This window comes from Pteropus medius, unplaced genomic scaffold (assembly GCF_902729225.1).
Source record: "Pteropus medius unplaced genomic scaffold, Ma_sr-lr_union100, whole genome shotgun sequence".
Taxonomy (NCBI): domain Eukaryota; kingdom Metazoa; phylum Chordata; class Mammalia; order Chiroptera; family Pteropodidae; genus Pteropus; species Pteropus medius.
In genome coordinates this window covers 15,145,105-15,164,690 of record NW_024340849.1, presented here as the reverse complement: position 1 = coordinate 15,164,690, position 19,586 = coordinate 15,145,105, and the positions used below count along the sequence as shown (strand labels likewise).

The following is a 19,586-nucleotide window of genomic DNA, read 5'->3' as shown; positions in this document are numbered from 1 at the left end:
GCCATGGCCACAGCTGGCTGAAATTCAGATGCTTTGAAGCAACTTAATGCAGCCAAGGGATTCTTTTCAAAAGGCTCAGATTTCACCCCAGTAAAATATATAACAACTCTTAAGGCTTTTGGGGGATATTTTTTCACGGTTGTGTTAGGTTTAAGTCACTTTGAGAGGATGAAGGTAAGCCCTTATAACTCTAATTTTTCTTTTAAGGAAACTAGCTTTGTAAATTATTCACCTGCAATAAATAGCAGCATTAGGGTTCAACTCTGAGCTTCTGGCACCTAAAGCTCTATCTAGGCCTTTTAGAAAAATTCCTCTTTGCCACCCTCATCTTATTCAAGGTCCACAAGACATTCCCCCAAGGAACAGAGTTGTCCTCCTAGAGTGTAAGTCCTTGGAACTTGAGGGACAACTCATACTCTTTGGAGGAGGCCAAGGTACACTCCTTTTCCCTGAGGAGAAACTAATTACAACAGCTTACAGATAATTACACTCTCAGACAACTACAGAGGTCTCTCGCATTCCATGTACAAAGAGTATTAACACATACTATGAAGTAGCAGAATGATAATTTAGAATAAAAAATCTTCAATTTACTCTGAGCAATTTTTTTTTTCTAGCTTGGTTATTTATCTATGATTTCTCAAAGAAACTACAACTTCTGCTTTAGTGAACATTTAAAACAAAACTAGAAGAGAGACATGGTGAACTTGGTCGTCAGGGACCCTCTACTTTGCCACAACTCTGCAAATCTGTTAAAGGAGGAAATGGGGCTAGATAATTTCTATGGTCCCTTGAGTTTCATGTTTCAGTTTAGAAAACAGTTGACTAATTACATAAATCAAGAAAATAGACTAGAGGCATGGTTTTAAGTAGGAGATAACAGATAAGCTAGAAGTTTGCTTTCTTTCTTTCTTTTTTTTTTAGTAGCAGATAATTGCCGCCTTTACTCAAGCAATGTTTCGAAGTTAAGAAAGTGGTTTGGGTAGTAGCCAGTAGAGTTTCCTAATAATTTATACAAAAGGGTGGGACTTTTACCAAAACCAAGCATCTATTTATTTCTTTTTGGATATTTTTATATGTCAATATTCATACACTAGTATGTTGATGGAAGAAATTTTATACTGGATTTCAGAGTTATTGTCTTGCTAGGAAGGCTCATAAAAAAGTACTTGCATATATTTTCAGTCAAATGGTGGCATGGTTGTATTATTGTTTCACAGAATATATATACACTAAGTAGCCTAACTCAAAATGTATACCCGATAATATGAAATCATAATTATTGAACTGAATCCACCCTAGAGTAGATGGATCATAGTTAACTTAGTGTTAATAAGTCTAGCATTTCCTGAAATCTGTAACAATAAAAGGCATTGAACAAAGTGACAAATACTTCTAGAACTGGGATTGTGAAATTTGTTGCCATAGAATGGAAGGAAAATATGACACATTCTACAGATGTTGAATAACTTCAAATCCAGTAAGTAGTGGAAGTAATATTTTTAACTCTTCCATTTAACTTATACTTGAGCTTTCCATCTCTCAGGAAATATCTAGCTTTCTATTGGTAAACCAGTATGTTATGTAACAGTTTTGACTTCATTTATATTAAGATTAAAATAGGCATGATTTCATAGGGAAAGGCATTTCTAATATACAAGCCTCTCGTGTGACCAAATGGTAATCATTTAAATATTTGACTAATTGATTTTTGATTTTAATCATTTGAGAAAGCAATTTCAGCAGATATAGATCCAATGTCACTTTTCCACAATATTAACAGAACAAACATAGCCAGGTAGGAGATAGAATACATGATTTCAGAGAACAATTTCTAGATGGCTAAGTTCTTAGACCATTGTCTCCAATTGACCACAGTTTTCATAGCCTAAACTGAAAACTTACCAAGAAACAATGGGTTTATTATCAGTTTATTACAAATAGTGTCACATGCAATATGTACTCTAAAAGACTACTGTTTTTTCTAGATTTTTCTTTATGTAAGTAGCAGAGTGGATTTGAACTCACAGTCCCCACATAAACCATTTAGGAAAAATCCTGGACTTGAGGTAGAAGTAGTCTTATTGTCCAAGAGTTGAAATAAGATGATGTGAGAAATGCAGTTCATTCGATCTTTTATCAGTGGGCTCTCCATACCCTTCCTTCTATCTCTGTACACTTTCTACAGCCTGTTTATGAGAGCTAAACTTCCAGCAGGGCAGGGAGAATATGCAAAGCAGACAGATTGAGAGAGTCTAAGGGTTTTGTTTTGATTTTTTTAATGAGATACTTTAATTCCCGCCCCCCCCTCAGAGATTCCACCTCTGGGCAAATCGAATAACTTTTAAAGATTGAGAATAAAACCAAATTTAGGGAGATCAGCAATTGTGTTCAGTGAGCATGTTGGGACTACAAGCTAATTTTTCTCACAGTTGTAAAGCTGAGCTGTACAAATGTTTAATCCCCAGTGCTTAAGTCTAGTGCCAAGTTCATAGTACATGGTTAAGAAATGTTTGCTGAAAGTGTTGAATTATATCCTTGACTCATTCTGTCAGTGTCTCATGATTTAGAACTCTGAAACATCAGGCCTTGGCTTGTGTTGTGCTAAAATCACTTTAACCAAAATGCCTCTTGGAACAATAAGATCTCCAAATTCTGCCTGGCCTATCACTCAAGGGGAAGAAAATCCTTCTTACCACCAACCCTTGACCTGACTTTCATGCCCATCTTGCTCTCTACTTCCTCTCTCCTCGTTCACTCTTCAATTCTTTCCCTTCTTCCTAAACTCTCCCGCTGAGCCCTGTGGAACCCCCGTTACAAAGTAAAGAAACTCTCCTACCTTTCCAGTCTCTTTCAACAGTAATTCCACCATCTTTTTGCCTTAATGAACGCTGTCTTTTCCCATAGGGTAATGCTTCCCTTCGTCTTCTTAAGTGACTATTATTCATTACGCGGCATCATTTGTAGCATGTTTTAGAAAGATTGGGAAAGGCAGTGGGGAGCGAGGGAGAGCGGGAACGTTCTAGTTTTCCATCATTGCTGGTAAACAGTACTTAGCTTTTCTAAGACACATACTATTTGAGGCTCTTGCTATTTGGCTCTTCTACCTTCTCCGCTCCCTTGGGGCGGTCGTTATTCAGCTCCTGGTCACTCTCATTTGAGACCTGTTCAGTCCTTTTTCCTACTCAATTCCTGCTGTCTCATAATTCTTTGACTGCTTTCATAGCAGTGCCCATAACTTTGGGTAGTTAGTGGTCATTCAGCCTCCAATAATCTATAGGCCCACCCTAGACCCTGTCATGTGCAAAAACAACTCCCCTATCTAAAGTTTAAACTTCGATCTTATACTCTGATCACAGATACCTCCTTTTCTGTATATTCTATTTTCTGATTGCCATTATACCTGTTCCCGGACTTCCTTAGGACCACGAATGCCCTTGTGTTCCCCAATAACTCATCCTGCTTCAGGCATTGTCAATTCCCCGCCTATCTATTTCTAGACCAGCATCCTCACTCTAAGCATAGCTGGATCCTTTTCTCCCATTGTCCTCCTAGAAAGCCATAATTCAGGTTAGTCAAACCATCTGTCTTCTGTACCCCTCCCTCGCAACAAGTGAGTGTTCTTCGAGAAGAGCACATGGCCATGCATATTAGGGTTACACGATACCCAGTCCAGTTAAGATCCACACGATGCATGTTGAGGTGTTTTTGGGATACACAAGAGAAGGCATCTAGTAGGGGCCAGATGTACAGACTCCAGAGAAAGGTCTGGCAGAAGTAATAGTTTGGGATTTATATTTTCTATCATATTTATTCCTCCGCTGCTTTCCTCTTCTTATTCAGCAGTGCCAGCTCTACTCCCCATTGCACATCCCCTGCCTCGTGTTGTAAGGAAATATAAAGGGCCAATAAGCATCCCTTCCTAAGATGCTCAGCTTCATTAATTACCAGGGAAATCCATATTAAAGCCATGCTGAGATAGTTTATATCCACTAGACTGGAAAATATTTTTTAAAAGTCTGAAAATCTCAAGTATTGACAGCGATCTAAAAAAATGGTCACTCTCATACACTGCTGGTAGCAATGTAGACTAGTACAAATGCTTAGGAAAATATTTGGCATTTTCCAGTCAATTTGAAATGTGCATACTCTGTAATATAGCAACTCCTTTCTCTGTCTCTCTCCGTCCCTCCCTCCTTCCTTCCCTCCATATGTATATATGCACAATTGACCCTTCGACAACACAGATTTGAACAACGCAGTTCACTTATACGTGAATTTTTTCAATAAATACTGTAAATCTATTTTCTTAATAACATATTCTTATAATTTTCTTCATAACATTAATTTTCTTAATAACATAGTTTTAATCAATTTTCTTAATAACATATTCTTATCTCGAGCTTATTTTTTTGTAAAAGTACAGTATATAACACACATAACATACAAAACATGTGCTAATTGACTGTGTTATTGGTAAGTCTTCCAGTTAACTACAAACTATTAGTAGTTAAGTTTTTGGAGAGTCAAAAGTTATACTCGTATTTTTGACTGCGGGGGGCGGGGGCGGGGTTGGCATCCCAAATCCCTGTGTTGTTCGAGTATCAATTGCATATTTCTTAGAGTGCCAAGAAACATGAATGAGCTGTTCATAGCATCGTTTGAAGTAGAAATTTCATTTTTTTAGATTTATTTTAATTAGTTCTGAGTATACAGTACATTGGTTAGACATCTATATAGTTAGTAAAATGACCCCCACAATTGTTCCCTCCCTCCCCTGACCCTCCACTTAGCCAATATATTAATGCTAACTGCATTCCCTATGCCATTCTCTGACTATTCATCAGCTACTAATTTGTACTTTTTTAACCCTTCACCCCATTCTTCCAGCCCCCCAACTCCCCTCCCCTCTGTCTATCACCAAATTGTCCACTATATTTGTGAGTCTGTTTTTGATTAGTTTGTTCTTTTTACTCCTTAGATTCCACATATAAGTGAAATCATATAGTGTTTATCTTTCTCTGACTTAAATACTTTCAAAATAGAAATAAAATAAATAAACAAATGCAAGTCCAGAAGCATACAGTTTAATACCTTTACCACTTATGTTTCTAAAGCTACAGAGGTGTGGAGTCTAACTATAAAGAAAAACAAGGGAGTGATAACCACATAATTTAAGGTGTTGGCTATTTCTGGGGATAGAGGATATTACTTAGGAAGTGTATATGGGGGTTCAATTGTATTAGTGACTTCTATGTAACATGAATGGCTGTAGATACATAGGTAGGTGTCTATATTGTCATTATTTATATTTTTTTGTTGTTAAATATCTCATAATGTTAACAAATGTAATCACTCTTCTAATCCCCCCAGCTCATGCCACTATATCACTAGGAGGTATTGTAACAATGGTTACAAAGGTTCTAGGTTTCATATTTATGGGGATTTAGTCTTCATTTTCTGCTGATCAGTCCAAAGGTGAGGGGAATATACTGAAGTATAGTCATCCGAGAGGACACAGGATTGAAAGGTTCTATCAAGTTGGTGGAAATGAGAACTCGGAAACCTTCATTGTAAGAGTAAGTAGAATTCTCAGACTAAAAACTGTCACCCAATACCTCTGAGCACTAATTAACTCATGTCCTCCAAGTCCCTTGGGCATCATGCATTCACAAACAAGAGACTCTTTAGTAATTATACTTATTTACAGAATTTTGTAACCCAAACCAGCAATTTATCAGTTAGTCACCCAGTATTAATTATATTCTTGTAAATTGTGCTGTTGGGTACTAACACTCAGGAAATTCATATCAAAAACTAAGCCTGGTCCCTGCCCTCCAAGAACTGATATTACAATATATTTGATTGCAATAGCTTACGCTCAGTCTCATGGCAGAGTTCACCTGGGACTGTAATATGTGCAGAGAGAGAATTATAATCACAGGATAAAAATGCAGAAATATAGAAGGTAATTAAAGGGAGAAAATGTTTTCAGAAAAAGGCGATGTCCAAAGAAATGACACTATCAAATGTCAAGTGTCCATATTAGTTGATGAGAATGAGGAAAATGATTGTGGAGGACAGACAATTAGATGTGTAGCCAATTATTAATAACCCTCATAAGATATAACATGTAGACTAATTTCCTAAAGCCCAAATAAAGCACAAAAATTTGGCTGTTCATGACATATTTGTCAAAATATTTATGACCTGCATGTGGTAATCAGAATGTCCAACAAACAGCCTTTAATGGTCTTGGGCTCTTATTCAATAATTAAGTTTGTAATTAGGCTAAACTGTTATGAAAATTGAACAAAATAATCTACACTGGAAAAACTCATATATTGTAAATTGGAAGAGAAGGAAATATACAATAAATGTTCTGGGAAAAACTATTTGAGGATAAACAGAAATTGATTTCAAATGCACTAAAGAGTTAATTGTTGAAAATGAAAATATAAAAACCAAACATAATTAGTCTAAACTCCTAAGTTTTAAAAACTTCTGCAAATCAAAACAATTTCTTAAAAAAAAAAAAGAACAGGAAAACACTACTGCTGAAAAAATACTTCTAATAAATACATAGGGGGGAAAAAAGTCTTTGGTATCTTGAAACATAAAATGCTCACTAGAAAAAAGAACACTGAACCACAATAGTTAAACTTCCAAAAGACATAAATATGAATATGGATAAACATGAACATGAATAAACATATAAATTACTTTATAAATATGAATATCAAATAATATGTGAATAATTATTAAATTGTTTAATTTCAGAGTTGTAAAACAAAGGAAATTACTACAACACACACACACACACACACACACACACACACACACACACACACACTTTATTTTCTGACCCAATTAACAAAGACTGAAAAAATGGTCAAAGCAAAGAGAATGCAGTGAGTAGGTCATCCAGTACAAGTTTCTTTGCCAATTTAGTAATTTTTATTGAGTTTTTTAATCTAATTGTCCACTTTTATATTGAAACCTAAAGAAATGAACAGAATGTTTGGAAAAAGAGATCTTCAAAATGATTATCATATTAAATGTTATGTCAGTAAAATATTAGGAAAAACCTAAACACTTAAACATGGAAGTGTGGTTAAGTAGGCTATGATACTTTTATGTAATGAACTGTTAACCAATAAAACACACTAAAAAGAACAAAATTAATAAATATCCTTAAATATGCATCAAAAAAAGTCTGGAAGAAATCTACAAAACTTCAACAGTGGACAGGTAATTATTTGCCTTAAATTTTCTGAATTACCTTCAAAGTGTGCTCATACTATTCATACACTTACTTTTCTATTTGGACAAAAGTATATGAAGCCAGATGTTTTATAACTTAATGAAGAAATAAGAGAAGTAAGGCAGTAAATTGGGGGCATTGAGTAATGGAAGCTAAGGTTAATGGATTTAAAGTAGAATGATGAATCTGGCCTCTTGTGTGGATGCTTGTTTTTCTTTACATTTTCAAGTAGTGGTCATAGGACATTATTTTAAAACTGAGGTACAAAATATATCCAAAAGATCATAGATGAATCCAATTCACATATGTTACCTCACGCCTTATTTACATCAGAGTAGCTGGCTACTAAGTGATTTATCTATTAGATATCTATCGGAAGAATCAATTTTCTAGTTCTTACGTATGTTTTTGACTTAGAGTAGCGATTAAATTTCTGCACCAACTACTGTTTTTGCAACCTGAAGAACATTTCTTAAACTCTTTGAATCTTAGTTTTTTCACATGTAATGTGGGCATAATACTTTTTCATAGGGTGGTTTTGAAGATTAAAGTAATTTACATATCTATCATAATCCCTGACAATTGTCTGTCATTATTTAGTTTTATATGAGATGTGTTTTCACAAAGAAGGATTGAATTATATACATAATTGCTAATATATGTAATTACTGATATTACATATATTAGTAATATTAGTATATTCCTAACCTGTGAGAGATCAAGCTTCTGTGATTTTAAATGTATTATCAGTATATTACTTATACTATAATATACTGACAATATATACTATAGTATATATTAATATACTAATATATACTAATAGTATATATAATATTAATAAGTATGGGTATTCTACTCAATGCCAGAATTGTTAATATTTTGTATATATGCATACTTATATGCATATACATTGTATATATATTTAGATATAAAATATAGTTACATTTGTTTATATATTATTGTTAATATTTACATTTGTTTATATATTATTGTTAATATTTTAATATGTATGCATATTTATATACATATACATAGCATGTATATTAGTATAAATGTACATAATAAAACTTTATTTAGTGTTTTAATTTCTATTATTTTAGTTTATCAATTCTTTTCTCACTTTACCGAGCTTCTGGGTAACTTTCTCAAAATTCAACATTTCTCTATTTGGGATTCCATAAGCAAGTAGCCATTGCAATGGAAGAAAATCAGAAATTGATCTTGTTTTCTTTTGATTTCTAGCTGATTTCCAGAACCAAGAAGAAGTGCAAATCGTCCTAATATCCACGCTCTCTAGACAACATATTTCATTTCTTTATATTACTGCCAGTTGGAATTCCAGAAATACCAAATGGAGTTCCAGAAATTCCATTTCTAGAATTTACAATTGGCTCCCTAACTGTGACACATAGATAAAATTTTCATTTCGGAGATATTTACAACAGAACCCAGAAATGTATTCTCTTCAGTTCTTCTAAGGATTCAGAACAAATATCTTTCTTTGTGTGTTTGTCTGTATGTGTGTGTGTGCCCATCTGTGTATTTCCCTTGGAACATACCAGGAGTGGAATTGCTAGATTATTCCATACAAGTATTTCAAATTTACTAGATAATGTTAAATGTTTTCCAAATGATCTTACCAATTTATAATACTGCCAGCAGTATATTTATTTGAGTCTTCATTAATGATTTACTTAATAAAGTATCATAATTTTCCATTAAAAGTATTACACTTCTATTAGTAGGTTTATTTCTAGATATTGAAAATTTCCAGTAATATCTCTTTAAGTTTTAGTTTTCTCAATATGTGTTGCGGGTGTATAAAAATACAACTGGTTTGTTAAATTATTTTTGTTTACTGATTTTGTATGCACTAATCTTGCTAAATGCTGACTCTAATAGTTTGCTTATGGGTTCTTTGGATTTCTATGTTTGTAATCATATTATATCCTAACAGGAACAGGTTAGCATCTTTATATCATTAATTTCTCATTTTACTGCCCAGGATAGGAACTTCAGCACAATATTGAGGAGCAGGAGTCATAATGGACATTCCTGGCTTAATTAACCTTTCCTTTTTACATCTCAACTCTTCCAACTGAGATTTCTTTCCTTTCTACTCTTTTGTATTTCTTTTAATGAACATCTGTCGATGATAACTTTAAATAATCTTATTTTAACTTTTTACTTGATAGATACTTTTGCTGAGCATAGAATTCTAGCTTGCCAGCAATTGTTTTTCAAAGGATCGAAGAACATTTTTTGACTTTTGCCTTTGCTTTAGAGAGGTCATATATCATTCTAATAAAATGTAGTAGGCTACACTGAAAAAAAGTGGAAAGCCAGGTTCCTGATGCTAACTTTTTCAGGTACTTTTTTTCATTATTTTTTTTGTTACTCTAAGATTTATAGCATCACTGAGTAGTTTAGAATTATATTTTGAAGATCTCAAGGTCCAACTATTACATGATAGTGAACTCAGATACACTCAGAACAACACAAGATTAATGAGACAGGATTTATTTTTACCATAGGTACAAGAAAAAAAAAAAAGAAAGAAAGAAGAAAGAAATAAAAAGAAAAGAAAAAAGAAAAGAAAAACGAAAAATCTAACTGTGACTTAAAGCATAAAGTCATTTATTGTTTGCGTAATAAGTACAGAGGTTTGGAATTTGGTTATGGAACACATATTTTTCATGAATATACCTATTACACACAAGAAAACATGCCTGCTCTTGAATTAGGATATGTGTAAGTCTATCAATATTTTTTAAAATTGATGTCACTAATCACGCCCCATCCAAAGTCATTGGCCTACAGGAAATGTGTGACTAAAAAGAATCTTTAAAGACTTTTTTTCTCTATTCTGTACTGCATGTCACTTTGTCAACAAGTCAGAAAGCATTAGTTCTCAGACTGATGTGAAGAACCTCCTTTGCACTCTGTATCATGTACACTTCTCCTCGTGAGAAGTGGAAAAGTACCAAAGACGTTCTTTTTCCAGTTCCCGCTCATCCAAAAGATTCCTAGCAGTGATAATTATTACAGTGATAATTATTACATAGCCTAAAGCAAGATATAACATCCTTGGAAGCAGACAAGATTTACTGTCAAGGATAATTCTTGATTTATATAATCAAGAGCTACTGAAGTATACTTATCTCTTATATTTATTTTTAACTCTAGCTAAAGCAATATAAAGTTTCTTTCCCCTGTCCATCTCGATGTAGCTACTGACTTAAATAGATTTTAGTCACCATTCACCTAAATTTATCATGATCCAGTAATCTCAATATTGTCTTACTTTTGGACAGTTTTGACATTAGTCATCACCATAATTCTTCTGTTTGCTTAACCACAGGATTCCGTAATATTTATAATTAAGGAGTGGCTTTGTTGGCCTTTTTAGAAGCAAAAACGAAATTCCTAATCTGTGAGAAATCAAGCTTCTGTGATTTTAAATAAGTTTTGCGAAATAGGAGGGCAAGGGTTTACATCTGCTCAGAATCCTGGAATCATTCTTACAGTTGAGGCGTTTCTATGTGGCGTTTTTAAAGGGAGCAAATTTTTCTGTTTATTTTCCCCCAATTAGCATAAATTGTGTACTTTGGGGTTTAACGTGAAAGATTTTTTTCAGAAAATAGAGGATTATTAGTTTACGTAATCTGGATGGAATAAATACACAGTTATTATTTTAAAGTAAATCCAGTATTTTCCACCTTCTAATCCACAGAGTGAGTACAGACCGCTTTGGAGTTGCCTTTGAGAAACCAGCCCCTTCAGAATGGATGGAAAACAACAGCAGTCTGCTATGGATGTCGAACAAAATACAGCTGAGCTGGTGAATATCATAAATACCTTTTACTTTTTTGAGTCTAATATTTTTGCTTTTAACATTTAACATTTAACCTTTCAAGAAAATTAAGTTGCAATTTTTTCTGATGCTTGCTGTTACAGGATGAATGGAATCTAGGATGTGATTATCAGTAATCATAAGTGTCGAGAGAGTTATTTTGTATGCCAAATAGTGCTTTCATATCATTTGGGAATTTTGCATTAGATTTTTGCCTAAATTTTGATATTTATATCAAAAACCTATAAGGTACCAGTAGACAAAATTTGAGTAGACAATTTGAAATGTTGTGTTTATAGCAAGTATCAACAATATCATTTATATATCTACATATTCTGATCCAATGAAAATATTTATTCTCATTGGCTTCCTTGTATTTAAAGTAGTAACTAATGAAAAATGTCTTATGGTGGAAAAACTTATACTTAAAATGTGTTACTTTAGTAATGTAAAAATTCTATTTCTTAGAACATAAAAAGGATCTCATTTGTCATTCAAAAAAAACTCTTCATTTTACAAATGAAGAAATTAAAAGATTAGGAGTCCATGAGCCAGTGACAGTGCCAGAAATTGAACTCAAGTTTCTCATATACAATCTTTTCATTAAAAGAAACTACTTTTTAAAAACCTTGACTACAATGCAATAGATATATGCCTTACTGTTAAACTTACTGTATTTCATTAACCAATTTCATCAAAAAAATAAAATAATAATTTACTGTATACTGGAAACTTACTGTATTTCATTAACCAATTTCATCAAAAAAATAAAATAATAATTTTTTAAAAAAGAATATACATTTATTTGACATTAAAAAAAAGAAAAAGAAATTTTATAATTAACTTGAGGTTGTAATACCAGGTCAAACAAAGTAAATACAAAGATAGGGTTTGACATAAGAACTACTTTACAATTTGAAGATTGTATTTGTGATCAGTTTAGGAATTGAATAACTACATCACCATAACCTTGATTTATAGGATGTCTCATATGTCAAGGAACAAACTGAACAATGTCATTGCTCTAATATCTTATATATATCATTATATTTCTGTCTTGTTCATAATATATTAAATATGAGTTATAGTATGGCCCCATATGCCAAAAACATTTATAAGTTTATTCCATTGTCAATAATTAGTAAATTATGTTAAAAAAAAATACCCCAAAGAATAAAATTAACTTCTGAGACTATGAAAAGAAACAATTAGAATTTCCCATTTGTTAGTAATCTGATGGACAACCTCTTATATCTCCCAAAACAAGGGGTAGAAGATATATATTTTACAATTATTATTTGGGTTTTTTTTGGAACATTTGGAAAATATAGAAAGTTACAGAGAAAAAATAGCCACCCATGATCCCTCTCAGAGAAAATCACTGCCAATATTTTGCTTCCTGTTTTCTCCTACCCTAATTTAATGTCATTTTATTGTTTTGGTTGATTTATTTTCCCACATGAAGTTTTTGTCAATTTCCCTATTTTTTTTTTTCCTCTAGAAAATTTCCTAAAGCTCTTAATTAAAATTTAGGAAATTAAGAACTTATACTACTGAAACTTTTTATAAGAGGACATTTATTCAAGAAGTCTTTTTGTTCCTCAGTAAGGTTTTATGGTTTTCTTTATATAAGTCCTATTAGCAGTTGCTAATACACACACACATAAAACAAGTGTTGTTACATATATTTTCATATTTTTACAATCAATCAACTTAATGAGTTCTTATTATTTTGATAAATCACATGGGATTCTGTTTATATACAATCATGTCTCATGAAAATAATGTTAGTTTTATTTTCGCATTTCTTTTATTCATACATATTAATGAGAACTTTAAAAAAATTACCTAATATTGGTGGAAGGAGACATTCTTCACTTCTGACTTTAAAGGAAGATGCCTAATATTTAACTGTTAAATATAATGTTGGTCATTGTTTTGAGGTACACATTCCTTGCTACATTTGGGAATTATTCTTTTATTTTTATTTCTTTGAGATTCGTATTTTTTGTCTGCTTTTGTCAAGACCGATTGCTGAAATTTGTTAAACAGTCCTTGAGCATCTGCTGAGATGATCATTCTATTTTTCTTCTCTGATCATTTGATGTGAAAAGTGTATTTGCATAATTCATATCCTTAAACCATTATTAGAGTTTCAGATTCTCCTAGAATTGGTTAGCTCCTAATTTAATACATGTCAGAATCACAGAATTTTTAAAATATATTTTATATGGTTATATTTCTGGATAAAATAAGCTTTCCTCATCTTTAAAAATCAGAGTTAGTTGTTTGTTTCAAATTCTTTCTCTGCAGTTACCCAGAAATCCGTATTGTTCAAATGAAGGAACACACTGTGATTGTAGATTGCCTCATGTGACCTTCCAGCCACAGTTGGTAAGCTTTGGGGACTGCGGGAGGTGGGGAGTTTTCGGCAATCCTTTGGAGCAATGGAGAAACGAGACAGGAGGATCCTGCTCCACAGCCCTCTGCAGGGCTCTAGTCCCCCTGAACCTCTCACCAGCCACACACCTTTGGCTACTCTACATTTCTTCTGAGCTGCCACTCCACAATCTCTGGGCAATGCCTAGAACCCGCAGCCCCCAACTGTTTACCAGCGCTGTATCCTATTCCTTTAAGATCCCATCCGTGCCAGAGATTTTCTATTTTAATGTCTTTCTGAGCTCAAAGAAAGCCTCTTATTTATGTTTAATAGATTAGAATATATTTAATAAATAGTTTTCTGATTATAAAATCTCAATATGTAATGTGAAAACAGCAAATAACAGTGAGCAAAAGAATACCTGCAATTTTTCATCACCCAAAGATAACCAATCTAAATGTTTTGCTATGTCTAGTCATTATTTTTCTACCCATGAGGACTAATTAGATAATTTAATTTATACTGCAATGTTAGTAGTTGATAATAACAATATGTCTCTGAGGGAATTTATGTGCATTTGAGATGAGACCTTATTGCTTTAGTATGAAGGGGTAACTAAGAGGGGATATTTTGCCTCATGCACTTGTGGGCAAGGGGTATGTGTGTTCAGCAAGGCGGTGTGTGTGTGTGTGTGTGTGTGTGTGAGAGAGAGAGAGAGAGAGAGAATTGATATATTGTATTTTAAATCACAGCATTTGGAGTAATGAAAAAGGTTAGTCTTATCCTAGTTGTAATTATTTACCTAACTTGCCACTATGTAATTTGAAATATCCATTTATTATAATACTTTGCAGGTTACAGCAAAACCACGGTCACTCTGGAAAACATTTCTGGTGTGTCTGTTGGCCTGTCTAATTGCTACAGCCCTCATTGTTCTGGTCTTATATTTTGTCCACTTTGGCAAGCCCACCACCGGTACCACCATCATCATTCATGCAGATGGAAAGTCCAGTCATGTCGCCTGCATCCCTGGTTTTACCCCGTCTCCTGCTTCATCGTCCCTGCCTGGATCTCAGGGTACCCTGCCTTCTATCTCTGTGACGAACAAAAGCTCCCCTACCACAGTGCCTCCATCTACCATGGAGATGACTAAAACCACAGAGGAACACGAAGTTATCATTGAAGATTAATAACAATATTTTTGAGCCCTCAGCCCTCTTCAAATTGGATCAACACTCATACCCTGAAGGAAGCATGTCCAACTTGTTCTGTCCTCGTTGCCAAGAGATTCTAAAATATTTGACTTCATGAGATCTTGCCCTTCTTACTCAGTCATTTGCTGGATTCCCATATGGTGATGATTCAGTCTTGGGCATGTCAATGTTCAAATGATCGAAAAAGAAAAATGTCAGCTGAGCCTGGTTGACTCATCCGGGCTGAGACTCAGAGTTTTTTCTTTGTCTCTCATGTTCAGTCAGTCTCATTTATCACTAATGAAGATTTCCACTGCTGAAGAGGCTGTCATGTAGACCCTGCTCTAGATAGCTCCCTGTGTGCTGGTCTTTAAGTCAGTATTTACCATCCGTTGTTGATTATTCCCCAATCTATTTTCAGCATTTGCATTTCAATAGGGAAAGAAGAAAATGTTCAAAGCGGTTGATGTGCACAAATTATTAAACACCTATTGATCTTACAGAAGTATTTTTCTTATTGGGGAATTCAGAAAAGAAGGGAGATCGGTTAAGACAGAAATAATTAAGGAAGATTTCAGAGAAGGGCTCAAAGTTGGAAAAGGGTGAATGTTTAGGTTTAAGTAGATATAATTAAAACAGAAAAGGAGAGGGCTAAGGGGTTTAATAGACTTAAAATCAAAAGCAATCATTTCGAATGTAACAAGTGATATATCTTTATATATTTGTACTTTTTTACCAACATTATCAATATTATTTTCCATATTTGATATTTTGCTTAATCTCTAAAGTACTATAAACTACTACTTATAAAATTTGAATTTTTAAATTGTTTTATACTTTAAACTATAACTTTGAGAGCACATTGCTTATAATTTTCTATGAAACACAGACTCTTGTTCAATATTACTTATATTCTGAGTGTTTGATACTTAGTAAAAGCATAAACATTTCAATCAGGAAAACACTTTAGAGTTAAAGTAAGCTGCCCACTCCACCCTCAACCTCCAAACTCCACAAAAGGGAAAAATGTCCCAGAGCAGGGGGCAGGGCTCCTAGTCAAAGACTTGGACACAATGAGTTGTCGCTTGAGCCTGAATCTCCAGCTTACAACTTCCGATTCTCTTTGGCACACCATTAGTTTCCAAATGTGTTGCTTTGTTTTTCAAGATTTCCTAAAGTAAAATATTTCATGTTCTATATAATTCTAGGTTGATTTGCTGCAGTCAATAATAAGCCATGTAAATTAGCATAACCTTGAAGCCTTACTGGATATTTAGGCAGTGCAAATAAGATTAGAAATGTGGTCATTCACTGAATAGTTATTATTTATGAGCAGCTAGTATTATTTCTCAGACACTGTGGAATGTAAAAATTTGAGTCTTTAAAGAGTAATTTTTTATAACACAAACATTATTTGGCAATAAAATTTAAAAATGATGAAAGGTATTTATAAATTTTAGAAAAAAAATTTCATAAAGTTCTAGATAAGATTAATAAACGAAAGAGAGTAAGTGTGCATATACTTTTTTCTCAGTATAGTTTTAAATCAATTTATTTCTGTATTTTTGATTTAAATGCTTATGAAGAAGAAAGATTAAATTCACTAGGTGACAATGTGCTTCCTTATATGATTTAAACTCAGCCTTGTGATTAAAAGTAATAAAAACTTTAGAAAAAAGAGTTAAAGTAAATTTAATGCTCATAAAAATTTTTTAAAAATTTTGTATTTTAGAAACCATCCTAAGTAACTAGATGTTTGATAAGAGATGTTGTTTTCTTCCTTGACTTTTAGACATAATATAGAATACAGTTTCGTAACACAGGAAGGATAGTTTCTTTGTGTTTAAAAAGAATCTTCTCTTAGCAATGAATTTCCTGTGTTAATTTTGGAGGAAATTATTAATATTTGACATTTTGTTTAATCTCTAAACTACGATTATTCATTTGGAGGATATTGTGACTAAGGTAATGTGAGCCCATCTGGCTTTTGTACTTTGTAAAATAGAGATGTAAATGAGCTCTTGGATTTTTTTTTTTGCTTTAGAGTTTTATTGTTTAATAAAACATTAAAATAGTAAACAGAGCTATGGAAAATATCTTCGCAAGTTAAAATACATAACGAACAAAAATTTGAGTAAGTACTATTAAAATACTAAGTGAGGTATGCATATTCAATAAATAAGTAATCATCCAGTTTTAATAATTTATTCAGAAAATATTAAAATCATACACAAGTTCTAATACTTATTATTTAAAAAAATTATCCACCATATTTGAATAATGGTAATATATTTTAAATCAGTCAGGAAGCTTCTCTATTTAAAACATCTTCTACAAAGACTTTTGTGAGCCCATTCTTAAATGCAAAGTAATTCATGTAGAATTAAAATGTTAACTTTTCACACACACCTTGCCTACTATGAGTGTAATTCACTTCTTTGGATGCTTTACTAAAAAAATATTCCACTGGGCATTTTGTTTCCCAAATTTCCCAAGTCCATTTATCTATACAAAAAAATCTGCTGTTATAGCTAACCCTGCTCCATGATGATGTTCACAATTTTTTTAGAAAACCTTTTTAGAAGATATGCTATTTAAGCTGCTCACTTTGATATTGTGCAGTTTCAAAGGGTTTTTGAATTTTGGAAGCATCTGTACTTTGAAACAAATTATTTGTGATGTTTCACCTGCTTAGTCTTTAAGTTTTTCAATAACTCCCCAAGCTTCTCATTAGTTGCCATTACAATGGTAGGTATCTAATATTGGTGTATACTCAAGTCAAATACGTTTCTTCTAGTTTGTCACCTCTCTCACTGACTTTTGTCATGGCATCATAAGAGCATTTTCTAAGTTTTGTAGAAGTCTCTCTTTGTCCTTCAAAATGGTCCTTAACATTAACCAATTTCTTTTTAAAATCACAGGCAACATTCATCATTTTCCCCACCAGTTTCAATTTTTTAAGTTACTTTCCTATTTATACTGGCTTCATCTGAGAGTTCCTCCTTATATTGCTGTTGCATTTATTGAACAGGATGTGTTTTAAAATGTCCATAATGTACCTCAAGGCAAAGCACAAAGGAAACAAACACATGATATATTAACAATAAAAAAGAGAAACTAATATAATTGGGTACAGAGGGAAGATGTCACTAAGATGGCATAGGAGACAGCAGCCTCCGTTCTTCCCCCACAAAGATCGTCTAGACAGACAGCTATCCATGAACAACAACAGCTCTGGGAGAGCTCTGGAATCCACTTAAGAAACTTCAGCAACACTGTAGAGCAAAACACCTGAGAGTAATTGTGAGTAAGGAGAAGGAAGACAGCCTCATTTTGCCTGCATCATCCCATCTCCCAAGCAGGCATTGTTCAGCGCCAAGAGAGAAGTTCCCAGCTAGAGTTCCCCTTGCCAGGAAAAGATGAGCAGGGTGAGCAACCAGTTTCTACAGCCCTTCAGGGCACTGCTCAAAGATCCCGCTTTGATTTCACCCCCCACGCACTGGCAAAGCTGAGACATGTGGAGATAGCTAAGAACAAGGAAGAAAAGCAGATGCTGCCAAGAGCAGCCATGCAGCAAGAGTCATTGTGGTTCACAGAAACCTGCTTTACAGATAAATCCAGAAGTTTTTGTCACTGAAGAAGGAACCAATGGCCAGCACAGCTGCAGAGGACCACCTGTAGATTTCACCAGCTTTTGTTTCTCAAGTATTCCCACCAGTCACCTGAATCTCTCCCTACTCCTTCCCATCCCTGCCCCCACTGAAGCCTGGGAATGGCACCAGTAGCCAGCCCATTCCTCTGTGGCTACAGGAGTGAAAGATGTAAGCCTAGAGCCCCATAGCTGATGCTTACCACTATGTACATGCTTGGGGATAGCCCCTCTAGCTGTGTACTTGCCTTCTTCCAGCCTGATGTCTGTCACCAGCCTCCACTGTTATGCCAACACTTGGAGAGAGACTGTGCAGCCACAAGAGAGCATGCTGACTGCTAAGGCCCCATAGCTGCTTATGGGCCCAGATCAGACCATGTTTTCTGTCACTGGCCTGTACCACTGTGCTCACCTGCATGCCCTAAGCCCAGCCACTGTCACCAGCCTCCATTGCTGTGCATCCGTAGTAAAATGCAGCAGCCACAGTTATACATGCTGACAGTAAAGACCCCCACAGCTACCTGGGTACTGCAGTTAGCTGTGGTCCTGGCTGCCTGCCTTGGCTTCCACCATTGTGTGTGTGTGTGTGTGTGTGTGTGTGTGCATGCAACAGACTCTTTTCACTGCACAGCCACCTGTTTCTGGCTGCTGCAGCTAAGTGTGCATACACCACCATCTTTGGCCACCACTGCTCCCTGTCTTGGTCTCTAGTCACTGGACTTGGAGTTGCTGCTAAAGACACCAACAGCTTTTGCAGACACAGCGGACTCCTCACAGTGCTTGACAAGGACCACATGGTTGTGAATGCTTTGGTCCCTAGTGGCCTGAATCAAAAAGACAGCATGCCCTCCTGGACCAAGTGCTGCCACATAGTCCCACACTTGGCACCTTATACCACTAGACTCAGAGTCACAATATGTTGCAATGTGCTACCATTCCACAGGTGAAAGTCTTCCCATATTAAAATTAGCCTATAAAGTCTGGAGAGGTGACTGCTTCTTCAAATGGACAGACACCTATACAAGGCTACAGAGATTATGTAGAATCAGGGAAATACGAATCTATCAAAAAATACAATAAACTTCCAGTAGCTGGCCTGAAAGAAATGGATTTCTAGGAATTACCCATCAAATAAATTCCAAATAACTATTCTAAAGATGCTCAGAGAACTACAAGAAAACAGATAAATAATTTAACAATATCAAGGAAACAATACAAGAACAAAATGAGTTCAACAAAGAGACAGA

At 34.3% G+C, this 19,586-nt stretch overlaps 1 protein-coding gene across 2 annotated transcripts; it reads left to right on the top strand.

The window, feature by feature from the left end:
- The first annotated feature begins 10,647 nt into the window (after window positions 1-10,647).
- Window positions 10,648-16,708, top strand: LOC120585032 (dynactin-associated protein-like). 2 transcript variants are annotated; one of them, XM_039841208.1, is made up of 4 exons: window positions 10,648-10,790; window positions 10,998-11,105; window positions 13,431-13,511; window positions 14,352-16,708. In XM_039841208.1, exons 2-4 carry the CDS (start codon window positions 11,049-11,051, stop codon window positions 14,685-14,687), a joined length of 474 nt encoding a protein of 157 aa, XP_039697142.1. In that variant the 5' UTR covers window positions 10,648-10,790; window positions 10,998-11,048; the 3' UTR covers window positions 14,688-16,708. The 2 variants fall into 2 exon arrangements, with proteins under 2 accessions (XP_039697142.1, XP_039697146.1); XM_039841212.1 differs by lacking the exon at window positions 10,648-10,790 and having other exon boundaries at window positions 10,802-11,105.
- Window positions 16,709-19,586: the final 2,878 nt, after the last annotated feature.

Bases quoted from the DNA above. Each gene is read 5' to 3' on its own strand.
- LOC120585032 (XM_039841208.1), top strand. From the start codon at position 11,049: ATGGATGGAAAACAACAGCAGTCTGCTATGGATGTCGAACAAAATACA. The intron at 11,106-13,430 runs GTGAATATCATA...CTTTCTCTGCAG, and splicing joins AACAAAATACAGCTGAGCTG to TTACCCAGAAATCCGTATTG. The intron at 13,512-14,351 runs GTAAGCTTTGGG...AATACTTTGCAG, and splicing joins TGACCTTCCAGCCACAGTTG to GTTACAGCAAAACCACGGTC.